The following is a 22,802-nucleotide window of genomic DNA, read 5'->3' as shown; positions in this document are numbered from 1 at the left end:
TCGTAATTATAATGTCTACCTATACAATTCATATTGGGCTGCAGTAGGGCCATATACCTCCACTCCTTTCCTACCCAACGACCTGGCCAAATGACTGATGAGCTCCTGGCTCAAAACACCTCTTCTGGCAGCTTATTTTGTATAACTACTACCTACTACATGAAAACTTTCCCTTGATCCCTTTAAATTTCTTCCTTTAGTTTAAGTATACCCTCTAGTTTTAGAATCCTTCACTCTGGGACAAAGGATGATTATCTACGCTACCTATGCACCTCATAACATAATAAATCTCACCTCACCCCCTCCAATCTCTTACACTCCAGTGAGAACTAACCCAGCACATCCAATCTCTCCAGATCACTAACCCAGAGAGAACTAACCCAGCACATCCAATCTCCCCAGGCCACTAACCCAGTGAGAACTAACCCAGCACATCTAATCTCTCCAGATCACTAACACAGAGAGCACTAACCCAGCGCATCCGATCTCCCCAGGTCACTAACCCAATGAAAACTAACCCAGCATATCCAATCACTCCAGGTCGCTAACCTAGAGAGAACTAACCCAGCACATCCAATCTCCCCAGGCCACTAACCCAGTGAGAACTGACCCAGCATATCCAATCACTCCAGATTACTAACCCAGCACATCCGATCTCCCCAGGTCACTAACCCAATGAAAACTAACCCAGCATATCCAATCACTCCAGATTACTAACCCAGCGCATCCAATCTCCCAGGTCATTAACCCAATGAAAACTAATCCAGCACACCCAATCACTCCAGGTCACTAACCCAGCACATCCAATCTCTCTAGATCACTAACCCAAAGAGAACTAATCTTTCTGATTAATGTCTCTCTGTACCCTTTGACAACCTTCTTCACTACCTACAACTCACCAATGTTTGTCCTCAGCAAATTTACCAATCAGACTACTACATTCGAAACAGTTCATTCACAGAAATAACAAACAACAAAGGTCCCAGCACCAGTCCCTGTGTCATGGTTCGGATTGGGTTCCCTTTAAATTTACTTTGTTTGTGTTACAATCCGGACTGTTGACTCCCTGTTTCCCTTTGGTTCCCTGTTTTCCCATGTCCCTCGGGCTTGGTGATTAGAGGCAATTTACTCTCGGCTGAACCGGCAGTTTATAAGTCTCTGGCTTTCAACCGTACAGCGCGAGAGCATTAACAAGGTCACCGAAGGCAGTGCGAGCCAATGTCACCTGGCCGGAGCCAACTAAGTTTTTTGCTGGAACAAGCCTAGTCTCCTCCCGAAGCAAGTGCCAGCCAGCAAGGAGGGAGGAAAAAATGGCGGCGCGATGCAGAGCGTGCGGCCGTTCTGAATGAATATCGATATGTGTAACTAGGGGTGCTGTGCACAATCCGGATTTGATGGGGACAGCCGTGAAGCAAAGAGGAACATCTGGAGAAACTTCTGAAATGCTCGCTTCGTTGCCGCTGCTACTGTGCGATCGAGAATCTCCGGAGACAAAGGCCCCAAATCCTCGGCTTTGCATATCGCCTGTTGCCAGGGCCGGGGTCAAAACGCTCAGCAGAGATGGTGCTCGGTGCTCGGTGTCGAATAGGTGGTTGGAGGCTTGGAGTTTTTCAGGCGGACTCAGAGTCAGACTGTGGTTGGATGCTTCCGGGATGCTGCATCGGCAAGTTGGCGGCACTGGAGGTTGACCGTCTGCGTGAGATGATGGGACTTCCGAGAGACTCTGAGATTTTTACTGTGCTATGGTCTGTTCTTATCAAATTACGGTATTGCTTTACACTGTTGTAACTATATGTTATAATTATGTGGTTTTTGTTAGTTTTTAAGTTGGTTTGTCATGTGTTTTCGTGCTATCATTCTGGAAAAACATTTTTATCATTTCTTAATGCATGCATTACTAAATGACAATAAAAGGGGACTGTGTGTCCTCATAATCATAATCATAAAAGCTGCCTTCCCTTGCCAGAGCGGGTCAATCAAAGTTAACCCGCCGGGGTGAGTCAAGAGCTCGCTAAGGCTTGGAGCGTACTTGTGCCATCGCTGTGTGGTCTCCGTATCCATGTCCTGTGTCTAAAAGGGGTCCCGGTCCTGTACCCTGGAAGGGTCCTGGCCCTGTGTCAAGAAGATTCACAACTCCATCCTGTGTCTAAGGAGGATTCCCGGCTCAGTGTTTCAAGTATCAAGTCCTGGCTCTGAGGTCCGTGTTCCAAGTCCTAGCCCAGACCCTTAGTCCCAGCCTAGACCAGGGCCGGAGTCCTTGTCCATTACGCTATTCCCGCTTCTGCTTTGCTCTCCTGGTAATGAGCAATAAACTCAATTTAGTTAATCTCACAAGATGTGTTTGTGTCTTGCAGTTGGGTCCGTTCCCAGGGCGCCCCGTGTGACACCCTGCAGTACACCACTGGTTACAGACTTCCAGTCAGAGAAACAGCCTTCTACCATTGGATCCCACCCCCTCCCACTGAACCAATATTGGATGCAGCTGACAGCTCAGCTTGGACACCATGCTTTAACCATCTGGACCAGCCTACCATGGGAGACCTTGTTGAAAGATTGAGGTGAATTTTGATAGAGGTATACAAAATGACGAGGAGCATGGATAGGGTAAATGCAAGCAGGTTTTTTCCAATGAGGTAGGGTGAGACTACAATTAGAGGTCATCGGTTAAGGGTGAAAGGTGAAAAGTTTAAGGTAGTATCTCCCAACGTTTTTTAGCCCAATGCCCCTCTAAAGCACCTTCATACTTTTCAACGTCCCCCCTCAATATACTTTCCGACACACCCACAGTGTAAAAACATGTTGACCATATGATATTTGAGAAAGATTCTGCTTTAAGTTTTCATTTGTCTTTAAACCTAGCTTGCACAGCATCTGTGCGCTGTACAGCAGCTTCAACATAATGTGATCCTTGAGCTTGATGGTTTTTAGCAAGAGCTGAAATATCTGGTTCAAGGTGTGACAGAAAAAGTCTTAAATCGCCACACGTAACAATGTCCAAGCGGTTTCTGATTTTTTTGTGAGTATGTGGTTCACTGCACTGAAGTATCTTTCAACAAGGTAGGAAGGTAGAAATGCAAAGAAGAGCAGATTGGTTCTTCTTCAAAGACTGGGAAACTTTGTATGTCACCGTAGCCACATACTACAAAAACTGACATTTTTGAGAAACATTTTTGCTTTGGGAGAACATTATTCTCCCAACATTTTGCTTACATATTTCCAATTTTCTGATAAAAGTGGACAGTGCACTTTTTGCCTGGATAAAATTGAGATTCTCACCCTGCAGTTTCATATTTCGAACGTTCATTTTGTCATGCAGATTGGCTAGGCATGCCACACCACTGCATAGAAGTTCAATCTTTCTTCCCAAGCTTTTGTTGACTTTGAGCAAAAGTTCAACCATAGTGTCAAAAAAGAACAAATAAATGTTTCAAGCAGCAGCCTTTTGACAGCCAACGCACTGGCAGTGTGAATACGCAAGAGTTCAAACTCTTCATCATTATCTTAGCATAACTGGCAAGATATTCTTCTGCTAAATGGATGAGCTTTAATTTTGTTGATAGCAGATATTACAAGAGTCATGCTTGAAAAAGTCACTGGTTGAGGTTTTAGGCTGCAAGATGTTGAAGATGAATTACACAATGGAATGAAAACAGACTTGGAATTTCTTTTTTCATAAAAGCCACTAAAACTGCGTGGTGACCTGTCATACATGGTGCTCCATCTGTTGGACAAGAAATCATGAATCCTAATAGGAATACTTCTATCCTGCAATATTCTGGAATATTCTAATATTCTAAAATTATACCTGATTTGATAAGCAATGCTGTGTCATTGTAGTTGTATTTGTATATCAATGCTTTTCATGGAATGTTGACACTACAAATCTCAAATTAAAAGCCCCTGCTTGGAAAAGGTGTCACAGTAAGCTTTGGAAGATATTTGCTACAAAATGCATTTAAATTATTGAGTGTCCTGTCATGCTGCGACTCCTTGAGCTGTCAGTAAGACATGATCGCAACTATTTGTGGAAATGGTTGGCTCAGGTTTCATATACTTTGCTAGAAGATTAGGCTATAGTCTCGATAGGTGGAGGATATAACTGTATTTTCCTGCTGCTCCAATCTATTTGGGTTCCTGAGTCTCCATCCACCTCATTTCCTGCATAATTTCAACAATCTGGTCTGCACTCAACTGAGACCACCAACATTTGAGATCATTAGACCATAAAAAGTAGGAGCTGTATAGGCCATTCAGCCCACCAAGTCTGCTCTGCCATTCCATCATGACTGATTTATTATTCCTTTCAACACAACTCTCCTGCCTTCTCCTTGTAACCCTTCATTCCTAGAATGATTCTCACGAGCCCTCTTTGTACCTTCTCCATTGACAGCACTTCTTTTCCTAGATAAGGGGCCCAAAACTGCTCACACTACTCCAAGTACCGCCTAATCAATGCCATATAAACCCTCATGGCTACATCTTTGCTTCTATATTCTAGTCCTCTGGAAATGAATACTGACAATGTGTTTGCCTTCCTCACCACTGACTTAACCTGTAAGTTAACATTTAGCGAACCCTGCATGAGGACCCCCAAGTCCCTTTGCACCACAGATGTTCAAAGTTCAAAATTCAAAGTAACTTTCTTAACTAGTTATGTATATGTCACCATATAGTCCCTCGAGATTCATTTTCTTCCAGGGATTCACAATAGAACAAAGAAATACAATCAATGAAAATACAATAGAATCGATGAAAAACTACACATAAAAAGACAGGCAATATACAAAAGGAGAAATACAATAAATAAGCAAATAATAATACTCAAAACATGAGTTATCGAGTCCTTAAAAGTGAGAGCGCAGGTTTAGAGTTGAGCTGAGTGAAATTATCCAGGCTGGTTCAAGAGCCTGATGGTTGAAAGGTACTCCCTGTTCCTGAACCTGGTGAAATGGGACCTAATGCTCCTGCACCTCCTTCGTGATGGTCGCAGCGAGAAGAGAGCATGGCCTAGATTGGAGGGGCCCCTGATGATGTGACAGGTCTCCTTGTAGATATGATCAATGGATCATATGGTGGGGAATTCTTCACCCTGCTCCTACTCTGATCTCTCTGTCTGTACCCTCTGGCATTGTTACGTGGAAGGAAGGCCAAAAACGATTAAGGAACAGCAACACCTCATCCTCCATCTGAGCACATGGCAGTCGTTATTATTTTGTGTCATTTCTTTTTCTGTTAGCACAGTCTGCTCTTCTGGGCACATCTCACAGCTGTATTACTAGTACAATGTTACATAGAAAAAGGAAGCAGACTCTAATTGCAGCAGCTCTTCCACCTCGTACTTATACTTGGCAGGCCTTAAGGGTGTTGAAGGTTATGAGAAGACGATAGGAGAATAGATAACTCAGACATGATGGAATGGTGCAGCAGATTCAATGGGCTGAATGGCCTAATATTGCTCCTATGCCTTATGGTCTTATGACCTAGCCGAGATATTCCCTTTGTTCCAGCCCATTGCTCTCCAACCATTCTCTGCTAATGGAAACAGACCTGTTTTCCCTCTTTCCCAGCCCTGACAAAATGTCTCAGACATGGAATGCCTCGACCTGAAACACTGACTGTTCACTTCCCTCCACAGATGCCGGCTGACCTGCTGAGTTCCTCTAAGAATTTGTGTGTTGCTTCAGATTCTAGCACTTGCAGCCCCTTGTGTCTCTTGAAATGTAAACGCTTCTCTTTACACAACTGTTGCCTGAACTGCTATTTTCTATTTTTATTTCAGATTTGTGGCCTCTGCAGATTTTTTTTTGATTTTCATTTATGTGACTTGCATCATAGCTTGTTTGATAAATGTTTTAAGATCATAAAACATAGGGGCGGAGTTAGGCCATTCAGCCCATTGAGTCTGTTCCGCCATCCAGCCATGGCTGATTTATTATCCCCCTTCAATCCCATTCTACTGCCTTCTCTCCGTAACTTCAACACCCTTACTAATCAAGAACCTATCAACTTCAGCTTCAGATATACCCAATGACTTGGCCTCCACTGCCACCTGTGACAATGAATTCCACATTCACCACCCTCAGACTAAAGAAGTCCCTCCTTATCTCTGTTCCAAAGGGACATTCTTGTATTCTGAGATTGTGCTCTTTGGTCCTGGACACCCCCCCCCCACCCCCAACGTAGGAAGCAGCCTCCACGTCCACTCTGTCTAGGCCTTGTTAGGTTTTGCTTCATTAATAGTATTCTATGAATGCAAATTTTCATTTTGACAGGGAGACTTTGCCATATGTTTCAGTGAATCAGCTCTCAGTTTTCCTCTAATAAATCCTACAACTATCGCAAGCAGAGTTTAGCTCACTGACTTTTATCACCCCATCTCGAGGTGATGTGATTGGCTCTCTGATCAGCAGTTTGCCAGATTTGCTGTCATTATTCAAACTCAGCTTCTCCGGTGTCCCTGAGCTTCATTAATTATGCGCTATTGTTAGAAGCAGCGATGAGATTACCCTGCCCTTCAAAATTAGAAAGAGAAACTGGCTGCCTGCAGTAAAGCTGAAGAGGTAGACGTGCTTCAGGACATCGAAACCCTTTGCAGAATGCAACTCAGACTGCCCATTACGCCACTGAAGTTTAGGGCAGCAATGAAGGTCGATCCTCCCTGGCAGTGTTCAGAGATTCCTCACCATGTCAGTGTCTCCCTCTCGGTTTTCACTACTCTCAGTCACGCAAGTCCCAGGTGGAGACTCAGGAATACCGTCGGACTCAGATGTAGAAGGATTCTTCATTGATGTTTCCATAACAGTTTTGTTTTACCAGTCAGGGTTATTAGGGTTGTTAGCCCTGCCTGAGCTGAATCCTCGAACCTGGAGGACCAGAAGACCACTCTTAGTCTGTCCTCTATCCTTTGACCTTTTTGGCATGGGTGACTCTACCACGAGCCAAAGCATAAAACCCTGACTCCAGCCAACATAGCTCTCCGGGTCACTGAGGCATGGCGTGGTCCTCTTGGGGGTGGATGCAAGCAAGTTTCTTATTCCAAATGCACTTGAATGTCTATTTATTCTACAGGATGTTATCACAAGTCAATGCCCTTTGAAGCTATTTAAAAGATGCACATTCCTTGACGGAGCAGGGCTGCTCTAAAATTCAAGAGTTCCTTAACCAGGGTTATTCATCTTATCCTCTCATAGTTATCCTAACATTATTATTTATGGCATGGCCACTCACCCCATTGAGTCATTGATAGCTCCCAGAGAAATCCCATCTCTCCTATTTCCTCCCTCATTTCACTGTAACCTGTCCTCTCTATATAGCCATCAATACTCTTAAGGGTCAGCTACACTTGGGTCAATTTACTGAGGCCATTCTACCTTTTTGCATGTCTTTGGGGTGTGGGTGGGAACCACAGCCTTTGGGGGAAAATCCATACGACCTTAGGAAGAATGTGCAAATTCTGCGCAGATGGCGCCGGAGGTCAGGATCGAACCCAGGTCGCTAGAGGTGTGAGGTTCCAGCTTTAACCACTGTGCCGACAAGCTGCACGTTTGTCAAGGCCTTATCGATGCAGTGCTGGATAAGGGTTTGGCAAAATCAGTCCCGGGTTCGGTCACAGGTAGCTATTAAGAAGCAAATGGAAATAGAAGGGGTTATGGTGGAAATAGAGAGAGAGATAAGTGCCCATCTTGCTTCAAAACATGATAAGCAATGGAGATTAGGGTCCAACTCTGATTATATCTCTCATTCAAAGGAAGACGGCTTCGCACATTAAGCCAACATTTAACCAAACAAAATATAGACTCTACTCATTTCCATAGATGCTGCCTGGCCTGCTGAGTTCTCCAGTGGTTTGTGTGTGTTACTTGAATTCCAGCATCTGCAGATTTTCTCTTGTTTGTGATTTAACTGAGCATCCCTGATACAGTACCTTCCAGTCAAAATGATGCCCGTGAACAATAATTCCTCGGACAATGTCTTCCAGATAGTCAATTTTTTCAGTTTTTCTATGTCTTCTAATTATTCTTTTTATCTTAATTTTGTTTTTGAAACTGTTGGAGCCTGTGACTTAAGAGTCTGTAGTTCGATCGAGTGAGCTAGCGCTCTGCTGTCCCCAAGAAAATTCCAGGAGAGAAATGTGAGGACGAGGTAGCACCAGGAGAAGCTCAGAGACGAGGCGAGGGGACATGATTGACCTCATTTCTGGCCAATTTCTCCAGGAAGATTGAAACATTAAGGCAAATACTGAGGAGAGTGGGCAGTTCTTGAAGAGTCGTTGCCCTCAGAGGGGCCACTGGTTTGAGTCACTGCACACGGAGTGTGCACTAGATTCAGTCACTGCATTTGGAGGGGCTGCTGGTTTGAGTCACTGCACTCGGAGGGGCTGCTGGTTTGAGTCACTGCACTCGGAGGGGCCACTGGTTTGAGTCACTGCACACGGAGTGTGCACTAGATTCAGTCACTGCATTTGGAGGGGCTGCTGGTTTGAGTCACTGCACTCGGAGGAGCCATAGGGTCACAATGCTCTTGGAGATGTTATCAAAATTCTGAAATTTATGGATTGGACTTTAATCCATATTGGCCTTTTTCAGTTCTATGTTTTTATTGTGTGTCCTCTCCCATTCTTTCTTAAGAAACATAGAAACATAGAAAACCAACAGCACAATACAGGCCCTTCAGCCCACAAAGTTGTGCCGAACATGTCCTTACCTTAGAAATTACTAGGCTTACCTATAGCCCTCTATTTTACTAAGCTCCATGTACCTGTCCAAAAGTCTCTTAAAAGACCCTATCGTATCCACCTCCACCACTGTTGCCGGCAGCCCATTCCACACACTCCCTACTCTCTGCTTAAAAAACTTACCCCTGACATCTCCTCTGTACCTACTCCCAAGCACTTTAAACCTGTGCCCTCTTAGGGCAGCCATTTCAGCCCTGGGAAAAAAGCCTCTGGCCATGCAGATGATCAATGCCTCTCATCATCTTGTACACCTCTGTCAGGTCTCCTCTCATCCTCCGTCGCTCCAAGGAGAAAAGGCCGAGTTCACTCAACCTGTTTTCATAAGGCATGCTTCCCAATCCAGGCAACATCCTTGTAAATCTCCTCTGCACCCTTTCTATGGCTTCCACATCCTTCCTGTAGTGAGGCGACCAGAACTGAGCACAATTGCTGATTGGTGAGCTGGTGTTTGGGGTTTGAGTGTGTTTGTTTCTTTTTCTTTCATGCAGAGGGCGGTCTGATTGATATCTTTCTTTCAACTACTTCTATGGTTTTCTGTATTTTATGGCTATCTGGAGAAGACATATCTCAGAGGTGTATTCTGTACACATACTTTGATGATAAAATGAACCCTGGACCTTTGATTTGACCTTTGAAGGTGGCAGTGAGCTGCCTTCCTGAACCATTGTGGTCCTTGAGGTGTGGGCACTTGCACAATGCTGTTAGGCAGGAAGTTCCAGGATTTTGACCCAGCAACTGTGAAGGAATGGCAATAAGCACTCAGAGCCACTTTACTAGCTTCCTCCTGGCCACTGATTGTATGTTCTGCTGCTCTCACCCATTCAATTCAAGGTTCTTCAGAGATGCTGTTCTACACACCACTGCTATAACACATGGTTATTTGATTTACTGTCGTCTTCCTGTCAGAATGAACTAGTCTGACCATTCCCCTCTGATCTCTCTCATTAACAAAGTATTTTCACCCACAAAATTGCTGCTAATTGGATTTTTAAAAAAAAACTATCTTGCACCATTTTCTATAAATTCTAGAGACTAGTGTGTGTGAAACTCCCAGGAGATCAGCATCAGGAAGGGCATTCAGGACATCACCAATTACAAGACAACACCACCTGCCTGTGCTGGTGATGCCTCCCTCCCAGATGCATTGAATAACTTCTATGCTCGGTTTGAGGTGGCGAGGAAGACCATCCCTCCTCCAAACAACCAAGTGTTGTGTCTTACCGTGGCCGATGTGAGGAGAACCCTGTGCAGGGTCAACCCACGGAAGGCTGCTGGACTAGACAATATTCCTGGCAGAGTGCTTAGAGGATGTGCAGATCAGCTAGCTGAGACTCTCACTGATATCTTCAACATCTCCCTGAGCAGCGCCGTCGTTCCTATGTGCTTCAAGGCCACCGCCATCGTCCCTGAGCCAAAGAAGTCTTCAGTGTCCTGCCTCAGCGACTACCGTCCCGTCGCACTCACATCCATCATCATGATGCGTTTCGAGAGGCTCGTCATGAGACACATCAAGACCCTGCTGCCCCCCTTACTGGGCCCCCTGCAGTTCGCGTACTGTCCCAACCGTTCAACAGACAACACCATTGCCATCACCTTCCACCTGGCCCTAACCCACCTGGACAAAACAGACACGTACGTTCGAATGCTGTTCATAGACTTCAGTTCAGCATTCAACACAATGATTCCTCAGAAACTGATTGGAAAGCTGAGCCTACTGGACCCGAACACCTCCCTCTGCAACTGGATCCTAGACTTCCTGACTGGGAGACCTCAGTCAGTCTGGATTGGAAGCAGCATCTCCAACACCATCACACTGAGCATGGGGGCCCCTCCAGGGATGTGTGCTCGGTCCATTGCTGTTCACTCTGCTGACCCACGACTGTGCTGCAATACACAGCTCGAACCACATCATCAAGTTCACCAATGACACGACCGTGGTGGGGCTCATCAGCAAGAACGATGAGTCAGCATACAGAGAGGAGGTGCAGTGGCTAACAGACTGGTGCAGAGCCAACAATCTGTCTCTGAATGTGAACAAAACAAAAGAGATGTTTGTTGACTTCAGGAGAGCACGGAGCTACCACTCTCCGCTGAACATTGATGGCTCCTCCGTTGAGATCGTAAAGAGCACCAAATTTCTTGGTGTTCACCTGGTGGAGAATCTCACCTGGTCCCTCAACACCAGCTCCATAGCAAAGAAAGCCCAGCAGCATCTCTACTTTCTGCGAAGGCTGAGAAAAGTCCATCTCCCACCCCGCATCCTCACCACATTCTACAGAGGTTGTATTAAGAGCATCCTGAGCAGCTGCATCACTGCCTGGTTCGGAAATCGCACCATCTCGGATCGCAAGACCCTGCAGCGGATAGTGAGGTCAGCTGAGAAGATCATCGGGGTCTCTCTTCCCGCTATTAGAGACATTTACACCACACGCTGCATCCATAAAGCAAACAGCATTATGAAGGACCCCACAAACCCCTCATACAAACTCTTCTCCCTCCTGCCATCTGGCAAAAGGCACCGAAGCATTCAGGCTCTCACGACCAGATTGTGCAACAGTTTCTTCCCCAAAGTCATCAGATTCCTCAATACTCACAGCCTGGACTGACACCTCTATTTATTTATAATTATAAACCTACTGCCCTCTACTGTGCCTATTGTCTTGTTTATTATTTATTGTAATGCCTGCACTGTTTTGTGCACTTTATGCAGTTCTGGGTAGGTCTGTAGTCTAGTGTAGTTTTGTGTTTTTTTTGTATTGTTCATGTAGCACCATGGTCCTGAAAAACGTTGTCTCGTTTTTACTGTGTACTGTACCAACAGTTATGGTTGAAACGACAATAAAAAGTGAGTTGATTTGACTTGACTTGACACCCTGGAATTTAAAGCTACTGACCCTCAGCAGCTCTGATCCTCTGATGCTTGCTGGCTCATGGTCCTCTGGTTTCCCTCTCCTGAAGTCTACCATCAGTTCCTTGGTCTTATTGACATTGAGCGAGAGGTTGTTGTTATGACACCACTCAGCCAAATTTTCAATCTCCCTCCTGTATGCTAATTCATCTTCCCCTTCGAAACAGCCCACAATAGTGGTGTAGTCAGCGAACTTGTACATGGTGTTGGAGTTGTCCTTAGCCACAGATTCATGGGTGTAAAGTGAGTGGATCAGGGGGCTAAGTACACATCCCTGCAGTGCCCCTGTAGTGATGGCGATCGTTAAGGAGATGTTTTTGCCAAGCCAAACTGATTGGGTCTACAAGTGAAGAAATCCAGGATCTAATTGCACAAGGGGGTATTGAGGCCTAGGTCTTTGAGTTTACTGATTAGTTTTGAGAGGATGATGGTGTTAAAAGTTGAGCTGTAATCAATAAAGAACATCCTGATGTATGCACCTTTGCTGTCCGGATGTTCCAGGGCTGTGTGAAGAGCCAACAAGATAGCATCTGCTGTAGACCTGTTGCTCAGTAGGTGAACTGGAGCGGATCCAAGTCACAATTCAGACAGGAGCCGATATGCTTCAACACCAGCCTCTCAAAACTCTTCATCATTAGACCAATGCCAGTGACAGAAGCTGAGACCTTCCCAGGGATATCGGGATAAATCCTGATAGAACCATTAGTATTGGGTGAAAATTCTTACCTCAGGGAGCGTTCCAATTATCATGATGCATTCCAATTGTCTTCACTGTCGGAAAGCTCACCTCCACGGACTGGAAATCTAACTCTCTGTGTGCACAGGAGACTTGCTAATCTGTCAGGCTGTCAATAGAGTTTGGTCCTTCAGGGCTAGTTGGTATCACTGCCAGGAACAGCATTCAGACAGTTTTCTGCCTAATTTTCTCCTTGTTGCATTGCTGTGTACAGTCCATGGAGAAACCTTGAAAACAGATGGAAACTTGTTTCCATTGTTCAACAGAAAAGACCAATTAATGACTTTGTAACCATTTCCAAGGAATATTCTGAGCATTGCTGATCATGGCAATTAATTTAAACACTTTACCAATTCAGTGGTATAATCAAAGTCCTTTTTTCTTTCGACGTGAATTTCAGTTTTGTGTCCAGTCATTTCTACGTTCCTATTTGTCTCCAATTTAGCTTGTCTTAAGTCTAAGTCCTACGTTCTTGCATATTTGTATCTCCAAAGATGTAAAGAGGCATTGATCGAGTGGATGGCCAAAGACTTCTTTACAGAGCAGAAATGGCTAATACCAGGTGGCATAATTGTAATGTGATTGGAGGAACGTATAGGGGGAGGTGTCAGAGATAAGTTTTTTACACTCATACAGAGGAGGATGTGTGGAGTGCACAGCTAGGAGTGCAATGGAGGCAGATACATTCGGAGAATTAAAGCAACTCTTCGATAGGCACATGGAAGATCGAAACTGGAGCGCTATGTAGGAGGGAAGGGTTAGATTGAACTTAGTGTAGGTTAAAAGGTCAGCTTGACATTGTCGGCTGAAGTGTGTGTTTGCGTGTTTGCATATGAGTGTGTGTGTGTGTGTGTGTGTGTGTGTGTACATCTGTGTGTGTGTGTTGTCTAAGTGTGATTGTATGTGCAAATGTATGTGTGTGTGACTGTACGCTTGTGTGGGTGAGTGTATGCATATATGTGAGTGTATGCTTGTGAGTGTGTGAGTGACTGTATGTGAGTATGTGCACACACACATGTGTATATGTATGTAGCATGTGCATACGTATGAGTGTGACAATAAATAGACAACAGAGAATAGGTGCAGGAGTAGGCCATTCAGCCCTTCGAGCCAGCACCATCATTCACTGTGATCATGGCTGATCATCCACAATCAGTACCCTGTTCCTGCCTTCGCCCCATATCCCTTCACTCCGCTATCTTTAAGAGCTCTATCTAACTCTTTCTTGAAAGAATCCAGAGAATTAGCCTCCATTGCCTTCTGAGGCAGAGCATTCCACAGATCCACAACTCTCTGTGTGAAAAAGTTTTTCCTCAACTCCGTTCTAAATTGTCTACCCCTTATTCTTAAACTATGGCCTCTGGTTCTGGACTCCCCTAACATCAGGAACATGTTTCCTGCCTCTAGCGTGTCCAATCCCTTAATAATTTTATATGTTTCAATCAGATCCCCTCTCATCCTTCTAAATTCCAGTGTATACAACCCCAGTCGCTTCAATCTTTCAACATATGACAGTCCCGCCATCCTGGGAATTAACCTCATGAACCTACGCTGCACTCCCTCAATAGCAAGGATGTCCTTCCTCAAATTTGGAGACCAAAACTTCACACAGTACTCCAGGTGTGGTCTCACCAGGGCCCTGTACAACTGCAGAAGGACCTCTCTCCTCCTATACTCAACTCCTCTTGTTATGAAGGCCAACATGCCATCAGCTTTCTTCACTGCCTGCTGTACCTGCATGCTTACTTTCAGTGACTGATGAACAAGGACACCTAGATCTTGTTGTACTTCCCCTTTTCCTAACTTGACACTATTCAGATAGTAATCTGCCTTCCTGTTCTTGCCACCAAAGTGGATAACCTCATATCTATCCACATTAAACTGCATCTGCCATGCATCTGCCCACTCACCCAACCTGTCCAAGTCACCCTGCATTCTCATAACATCCTCCTCACATTTCACACTGCCACCCAGCTTTGTGTCATCTGCAAATTTGCTAATGTTACTTTTAATCCCTTCATCTAAATCATTAATGTATATTGTAAATAGCTGCGGTCCCAGCACCGAGCCTTGTGGTACCCTACTAGTCACTGCCTGCCATTCTGAAAGGGACCCGTTAATCCCTACTCTTAGTTTCCTGTCTGCCAACCAATTTTCAATCCATGTCAGTACCCTACCCCCAATACCATGTGCTCTAATTTTGCTCACTAACCTCCTATGTGGGACCTTATCAAAGGCTTTCTGAAAGTCCAGGTACACTACATCCACTGGCTTTCCCATGTCAATTTGCATAGTTACATTTTCAAAAAATTCCAGAAGATTAGTCAAGCATGATTTCCCCTTCGTAAATCCATGCTGACTCGGACCTATCCTGCCACTGCTATCCAAATATGCTGCTATTTCATCTTTTATAATTGATGCCAGCATCTTCCCACCACTGATGTCAGACTAAGTGGTCTATAATTGCCTGTTTTCTCTCTCCCTCCTTTCTTAAAAAGTGGGATAACATTAGCTACCCTCCAATCCGTAGGAACTGATCCTGAATCTATAGAACATTAGAAAATGATTACCAATGCATCCACGATTTCTAGAGCCACCTCCTTAAGTTCCCTGGGATGCAGACCATCGGCCCTAGGGAATTATCAGCCTTCAGTCCCATCAGTTTACCCAACACCATCTTCTGTCTGTTGCGAATTTCCTTCAGTTCCTCTGTTATCCTAAGTCCTCTGGCCACTATTACATCTGGGAGATTGTTTGGGTCTTCCCTAGTGAAGACAGATCGAAAGTACCTGTTCAGCTCGTCTGCCATTTCCTTGTTCCCCATAATAATTTCACCCGTTTCTGTCAAGGCCCCAACTTTGGTCTTAATTAATTTTTTCCTCTTCACATACCTAAGGAAGCTTTTACTATCCTCGTGCGTGCGTGTGTATACGCATGTCTGTGTGAGTATATGCATGTGTAGGAGTGTGTATGAGTGTGAGTGTATCTGTGAGTGTGTGTGTTTTCTGCGTGAGGAGGGGCCAGTTACCTTGGCAGAGGTATTCACTTTTCCATCTACTTCACTTAGAGTTAATTTGGATGTCATTACATTGTCCTTTACAGGATCTTGTATGAAATTGCCTATCCCATTTCCCACATTATAACAGTAAACACCCATCAAAGATGCTTCATTGCCTGCAAAATGATTTGGGAATTCTTAATACCCAAAGGTACAGGAAGGCGCTATATATTTACAATGCAGTGTCTCAGCGTAAAATGCTGATCATCCTTTGACCCCCACCCCCCCAAAAATGTTCCTACCAGCAGTTTAATTTTTTTCTCTCGATTGCACTAATTGCAGTTGGGTATCTCCCCGCTGCAAAAACAGCTTGTCTTTGCTAGCGAACCTAGTCTAGGGTTACCTACATTCAAATGCCAATGTCTTCAAGCATTGGACAGTTATCCAGGGAAAGACATGTTTTTTTCTCTCTCTCTTCTCTAGGACAAGCTGAGCCTAATTACAGCATTCCATCTCCAGCATCAGCTGACATCCACTAATTTAACACAAAGTAGGTTAAAAGCACTTCAACTTCCTACCATATTAGCCTCAGTTGCAGACTGTAGAGCATTAGTTCAGCTATTCTTCACCTGGAACAAATTGATTTCCAATTACAACCTAAAATTGGAATCCGCCTATTATCTGTGGATCAGTGATAGCATTTATCTCTGAACAGATGTCCGGGGGTTCAGGCAGCAAGAAGGTAATGACTCACTGTCAGAGACGCTGTTTGCAGAGAGACTGTTTTGACATTATCATGTGATTGTGTCCATTTGAAAGATGCAAACTCCCTGAAGAAAATATTTAATGGAGCAATGTCATTAGAACTCTTTCTCAGTTTTACACAAGCAGCTAATATAGAAATTTATTCTCAATTCCATCCTCCTTAGCAACCTGTTCAAAAGTCAGGGTCTCTTCAAAATGTTGAGAATTCCATGATACTAAAACACTAGGGAAATCTGGAGGTATGATATGATTTCTCTGTTCAGTCACCATTAACCATCTACCTAATTATAAAGTCAAATTAAATCATGGAGCAAAATCCTCCAAACACGAATGGAACCGAATATTCTCATGTGACAGCAACACAATTTGATTCAGCAGGTGACCATAAACCAATTGCTTTGCTCATTATGGTTTTCCACGTAAGCACAAGTTCCAACTCTGATATGGATGTACACATAGCGGGCACTTTATTAGGTACCTCCAATACCTAATAAAATGGCCAATGAGTGTACAATATGTTCGCGGTCTTTGGCTGCTGTAGCCCATCCACTGCAGAGTTCGACGCGTTGTGTGTTCGGAGATGCTCTGCTGCACACCATTGTTGTAACGTGCGGTTATTTAAGGTACTGTCACCTTCCTGTTAGCTTGAACCAGTCTGGCCATTCTCCTCTGACCTCTCTCATTAACACGGTGTTTTCACCCACAGAATTGTCACTCACAGGGTGTTCTTTTTTGTTTGTTTTTCACACCGTTCTCTGTCAACTCTAGAGAATTTTAGAAATCTACATAGAACATAGAAATCTACAGCACATTACAGGCCCTTCAGCCCACAATGTTGTGCTGACCATGTAACCTACTCTAGAAACTGCCTAGAATTTCTCTACTGCATAGCCCTCAATTTTTCTAATCTCCATGGACCTATCTAATAGTCTCTTAAAAGACCTAATTGTATCCACCTCTACCATTGCTGGCAGTGCATTGCACACACCCACCACTCTATGTGAAAAACTTACCTTTGACATCCCCCTTGTGCAACATTCCAAGCACCTTAAAACAATGCCCCTTCGTGTTAGCCATTTCAGCCCTGGGAGAAAGCCTCTGGCTATCCAAACGATTAATGCCTCTCATCATCTTATACACCTCTATCAGGTCACCTCTCATCCTCATTTGCTCCAAGGAGAAAAGGCCGAGTTCACTCAACATATTCTCATAAGGCATATTCTCTAATCCAGGCAACATCCTTGTAAATCTTCTCTGCACTTTCTGTATAGTATCCACATCCTTCTTGTACTGGGGTGACCAGAACTGAACACAGTACTCCAAGAGGGGTCTAATTAAGGTCTTATATAGCTTTAACATTACCTCATGGCTCTTGAACTCAATCCCACAATTGATGAAGGCCAACACACCCAAGATCCCTCATCCTCCACACTGCCAAGAGTCTTACCATTAATACTATATTCTGTCATCATATTTCACCTACAAAAATGAACCATTTCACACTTATCTGGGTTGAACACCATCTGCCACTTCTTAGGCCAGTTCTGCATCCTATCAATGTCCCGCTGTAACCTCTGACAACCCCCCAGACTATCCACAACACCTCCAACCTTTGTGTCATCAGCAAATTTACTAACCCATCCCTCCACTTCTTCATCCAGATCCTTTTTAAAAATCACAAGGGAGGGGTCCCAGAACAGATCCCTGCACTGGTCACTGGCCTCCATGTAAAATATGAATCATCTACAACTACCTTTTACTTCTGTGGGCAAGCCAATTATGGATCTACAAAGCAAGGTCTCCTTGGATCCCATGCTTCCTTACTTTCTGAAGGAGCCTTGCATGGGGAACCTTATCAAATGCCTTACTGAAATCCATATACTCTACATCCACAGCTCTACCTTCATCAATGTGTTTTGTTACATCCTCAAAGAATTAATCAGGCTTGTAAGGCATGACCTGTCCTTGACAAAGTCATGATTATGTCACTCTAAAGGCTCATAAGTTCTGCCTCTCAGGATCTTCTCCAACAACTTGCCCACTACTAACTAAGACTCACTGGTCTATAATTTCCTGTCATACGTGTTTGGTCCTATTCTCTCACATCTTATCCTCTTGCTGTTCACATACTTGTAGAATGTTTTGGGGTATTCCTTAATCCTGCTAGCCCAGGCCTTCTCATGGCTCCTTCTAGCTCTCCTAATTTCATTCTTAAACTCCTTCCTGGCAACCTTGTAATTTTCTAGAGCTCTAACAGTTCCTAGTTTCTTGAACCTTTCATAAGCTTTTCTTTTCTTCTTAATTAGATTTTCTAATTCCTTTGTACATCATGGTTCTTTTACCCTACTGTCCTTTCCCTGCCTCAATGGAATATGTCTATGCAGAATGCCATGCAAATGTTCCCTGAACATTTGCCACATTTCTGCTGTGCATTTCCCTGAGTACATCTGCTCCCAATTTATGCTCCCAAGTTTCTGCCTAATAGCATCATATTTCCCCCTACCCCAATTAAATGTTTTCCTGAATTGTCTGCTCCTATCCCTCTCCAGCGCTATGGTAAAGGAGATAGAGTTGTGATCACTAACTCCAAAATGCTGTCCCACTGAGAGATCTGACACCTGACCAGGTTTGTTTCCCAATCCCAGATCAAGTACAGCCTCTCCTCTAGTTGGCTTATCCACAAATTGTGTCAGGAAAACTTCCTGAAGATACCTAACAAACTCTACCCTATCCAAACCTTTTGCACTAAGGAGTTGCCAGTCAATATTAGGAAAGTTAAAATTAGGAAAGTAACAACCCTATTATTATTGCACCATTCCAGAATCTGCCTCTCTATCTGCACCTCAATATCCCTGTCACCATTGAGGGTCTATAAAAAACACCCAGTAGAGTTATTGCCCATTTCATTTCTGACTTCCACCCATACTGACTCAGTAGGCAATCCCTCCATGACTTCCTCTTTTTCTGTAACCATGATACTATTCCTGATTAGCAATGCCACTCCTCCACCTCTTTTGCCTCCCTTCCTGTCCCTTTTGAAACATCTAAAGCCCGGCACATTCACCGGCTATTCTTGCCCCTGTGATATCCAAGTCTCTGTAATGGCCACAACGTCATAGTTCTACGTATCGATCCACGTTCTAAGTTCATCCACCTTGTTTATGATACTCCTTGCATTAAAATAGACACATCGCAAACCATCTGGCTGAGTGCATCTTTGTTCTACCATCTGCCTGTTCTTCCTCACAAATTCACTACAAGCTGTCGCTATTTGTGCACCAACCGCCCCTTCCTCTGCCTTTTCACTTTGGTTCCCATGACCCTGCAAATCTAGTTTAAACTCTCCCCAAAAGCATTAGCAAACCTCCCATCACAGGATATTGGTTCCCCTCCAGTTCAGGTGCAACTCATCCCACATATGCAGGTCACGCCTTCCCCAGAAAAGGTTCCAATGATCTAAGAACTTGAAATCCTGCCCCCTGCACCATCTCCTCAGTCACTCATTCATCTGTGCTATCTCTCTGTTCTGATCTTCCATAGCTAGTGACACCAGCAGTAATCTAGAGATTATCACCTTGGAGGTCCTTCTCTTCAGTCTCCTTCCAAACTCCCTAAATTTACTGTGCAGGACCTCTACCCTCTGCTGCCTACGTCATTGGTACCAATCTGTGCCACAACCTCCAGCTGCACACCCTCCCCTTCAAGAATATTCTGCAACTGCTCAGAGACATCCTAGACTCTAGCACCTGGGAGGCAACACATTATCCGAGCATCTCTTTTGCTGCTGCAGAATCTCCTATCTGTCCCCCTATCAAGTCCCCTGTGACTATTGCTCCACCTGACTTCACCCTACCCTTGTGAGGCTCAGAGCTGATCACAGTGTTATTGGTCTGGCTGCTGCTGCCTTGTCCAGATAGGTCACCACTCAGCTGTATCCAAAGGGGTGTACCTGTTGCTGAAGGGAATGGCCACAGGGGCACCTTGCACTGACTTCTCTCTCCCTTTACTTCTCTTGGTGTTCATCCACCTACTCCCTGAATTCTGCACTCCGGGTTTAACTCAGAATTCGTATCTATCAATTGTTCTTCCTCGCGGTTGATCCGTAGCTCATCCAACTGCAGCTCCAGCTCCTTTATGCGGTCTTTTGTGAGCTGGAGTTGGCTGCACTTCCTGCTGGTGTAGTCATCATGAAGACCATCAGGTTCCATGAATTCCCACATCCCGTGGAGGAGCATTCCACTGTCAACCTGCCATCCTGTCTGCACTGTACTATGGGCAACCAAGACCAAATCAGCAGTAACAAAGGGAAAAACCTACCCTTCTTACCTGTTTCTTTGGCCTCAGTCTCTTCTCATTGCAGCCTCTTGAGTCAAAGCCTCTAAGTTCCCATTCTGAATCCAGCCCCCACTCCGATGATGGCCACTCCACTAGACCTATCTCTCTTCTATGGTTTAAAAATAAGAAAAAATCCCATGCAAAGAGAAAGAACTCACCGTGTTTGATGGTGCTAATAATCATTCCCTGGTTAAGTGGTTTAGATCATATTTCTTATCCATTCAGATGTTTGGTCTGAACAGCAACTGACCCTCTTGACCACAACTGTGTGCGTTATGCATCGACTTGCTGCCGCATTATCAGCTGATTTGATATTTGTACTTACGAGCAGGTATAAAGATGCACCTAATAATGTGGTTGCTGAGTGTATCTCAGCTCTTCTAGCAAGTTCAGCTGGGATCCAAAGAGATGAAAGCACAGTCCTAGCAGAACACATGTGAATCCTGAGAAAGCTCACCACCCATCTCCAACACCCTTCCAAGCCCTAAATTCTATCAACTTCCAAAATTCTAATGCCCACAATCCCCCAACATTCAAAATTTCTCCACCAACAATCTCCAGTAATCAAAAAGCAAAAACAGAGATACGTGACTGCATATGCTGGAATCCAAAGAATCTTAATGGAGGATCTTCTTGATTTTCAGCAGCATCTGTGGAAGGGAAAGGAATTGTCGAAACCGTGCAGCAGGATTGAGTGTGGATTTGCAATGTGGCAGTCCCTATCTTATTCCATCTGTCTCCTTCTCCCTGCATGGTTCCCATCATCACCTTCCCTCTGTCTGAGGGGCAACTTCTCTCCGAGGGTGGTCATTATGTAGATTGGACTGTCAGTGGCAGTGGTTCATGCAGGTACATTAACAACATTTAAAAGTTACACAGACAAGTATATTGATAGAAAAGGTTCAGTGGGATGTTATCAGAATCAGGTTTATGATCGCTGACATATGCTGTGAATTTTGCTAAAAAGCTAGCAAATGGGATTAGCTTAGATCGGCATCCTGGTCAGCACGGATGAATTGGGCTGAATGGCCTTTGCACATTGTATTAATTTATGTACTGTAAGTTTCCTTCTGCAGATTTCACTGAACAACAAAGATTTTGCTTCTGGAATACTTTTAGGCGTGTCTTATGGACTTTGGGCTACTGATCATGAAAACACTGACATTTCCCTGTCACGCACCATTTTTTGAAATCACTTATATTTGTTATTTCGATTCATAATTAACTCAATTCAGATGTTGCTCACGTGTAAGCTGAAAAGATTCTGATCTTGTCCAGGCGTGTCTGGTCATGCATAGGGAGGATGGATGCTGCAAAGCAAGACATTTTAGAAAGGCTATAAATTTCCAAGAAGGATTTTGATATTTGAGACAGATGTTTCCCAGATTAACTGATGCCAAGATTAAGGAAGATCTACAAATCAAACAGGTCATTAGTTACAGGCAATTCGAAGAACTTCTACTGGGACTGGAGAAAATCACATGGAAGGTATTCAAGGATGTTGTTGAAAACGTTCTTGGCAGCTACAGAGCACCAAACTATGTGCAGCTGGTTGACAACATGCTTCAAGAAAACAAAACTATGAAGTGCAACATGTCACTAAAGATTCATTTTCTGCATTCCCATTTAGACTTCTTGCCTGCAAATCTTGGATCTGTCAGTGTCAAACATAATGAAAGGTTTCAGCAGGGCATTGCAGTCATAAAGAAATGGTATCAGGGCAACTGGAATCCACCATTATGGCTGATTATTGTTGGACACTTAAACGAGAAACCTCAGACGGTGAATACAAATGAAAATCATCAACAAAACAAGTTCAGCTTAGTTGAACTATCGCAAAGCATCAGTACTGTTCTGAAATTAAATGCACTATTTTCAATAAAAGTTTAATTTCTTGTTTCTTGAATTTCCTACGTGATACAACTATTCTGAAATTATATTTGTGTTCAGCTTCAAGTGGTCTATTATAAACAAAGAAAAAAAAATTCTAAGGAAGCACCAGTTTCAAAAAAACTTTTTGTCCAGTGTTATTTGGAGAACAGAGACGAGAGGCTGCGGATTGCCAGTGTAAACACAGCAATAGCAGTCTGGGGATGAATGGCTTCAGGGCAGAGTTTAGAGGGGATTAGTTGCTGTGTCTAACCAAGACATTTTAAGATTAACATGAGCAGAATTAATCACACAGCAATCAACAACACACAGGCTAACAGAGTGGAACAGTAGATCATCATTCACATTCTGAGCTCCATCAACAAAATGTCAATCAACAGGAATCTAGATCAATAACCTTATTGACAGATAGAACACCAAATAATGGCAACCTCAC

At 44.0% G+C, this 22,802-nt stretch overlaps 1 protein-coding gene across 3 annotated transcripts in view; it reads right to left on the bottom strand.

Moving 5' to 3' along the window:
* The window catches only part of olfm2a (olfactomedin 2a), a 642,861-nt gene that overhangs the window by 111,745 nt on the left and 508,314 nt on the right, over positions 1 to 22,802 (bottom strand). The window contains exon 1 of one of the 3 annotated variants that reach the window (XM_063035725.1): positions 21,723 to 21,786. The exons of the other annotated variants lie outside the window; for them this stretch is intronic. Coding sequence (XP_062891795.1) covers positions 21,723 to 21,772 — 50 coding nt within the window. The 5' untranslated portion in view covers positions 21,773 to 21,786. Of the gene's footprint in view, positions 1 to 21,722; positions 21,787 to 22,802 lie in introns of those variants that run through there. 3 annotated transcript variants of the gene reach the window in all.

This window comes from Mobula hypostoma, chromosome 29 (genome assembly GCF_963921235.1).
Source record: "Mobula hypostoma chromosome 29, sMobHyp1.1, whole genome shotgun sequence".
Lineage (NCBI taxonomy): Eukaryota > Metazoa > Chordata > Chondrichthyes > Myliobatiformes > Myliobatidae > Mobula > Mobula hypostoma.
Note: the sequence above shows the minus strand (reverse complement) of the source record. Positions and strands in the feature narration are given on the sequence as shown.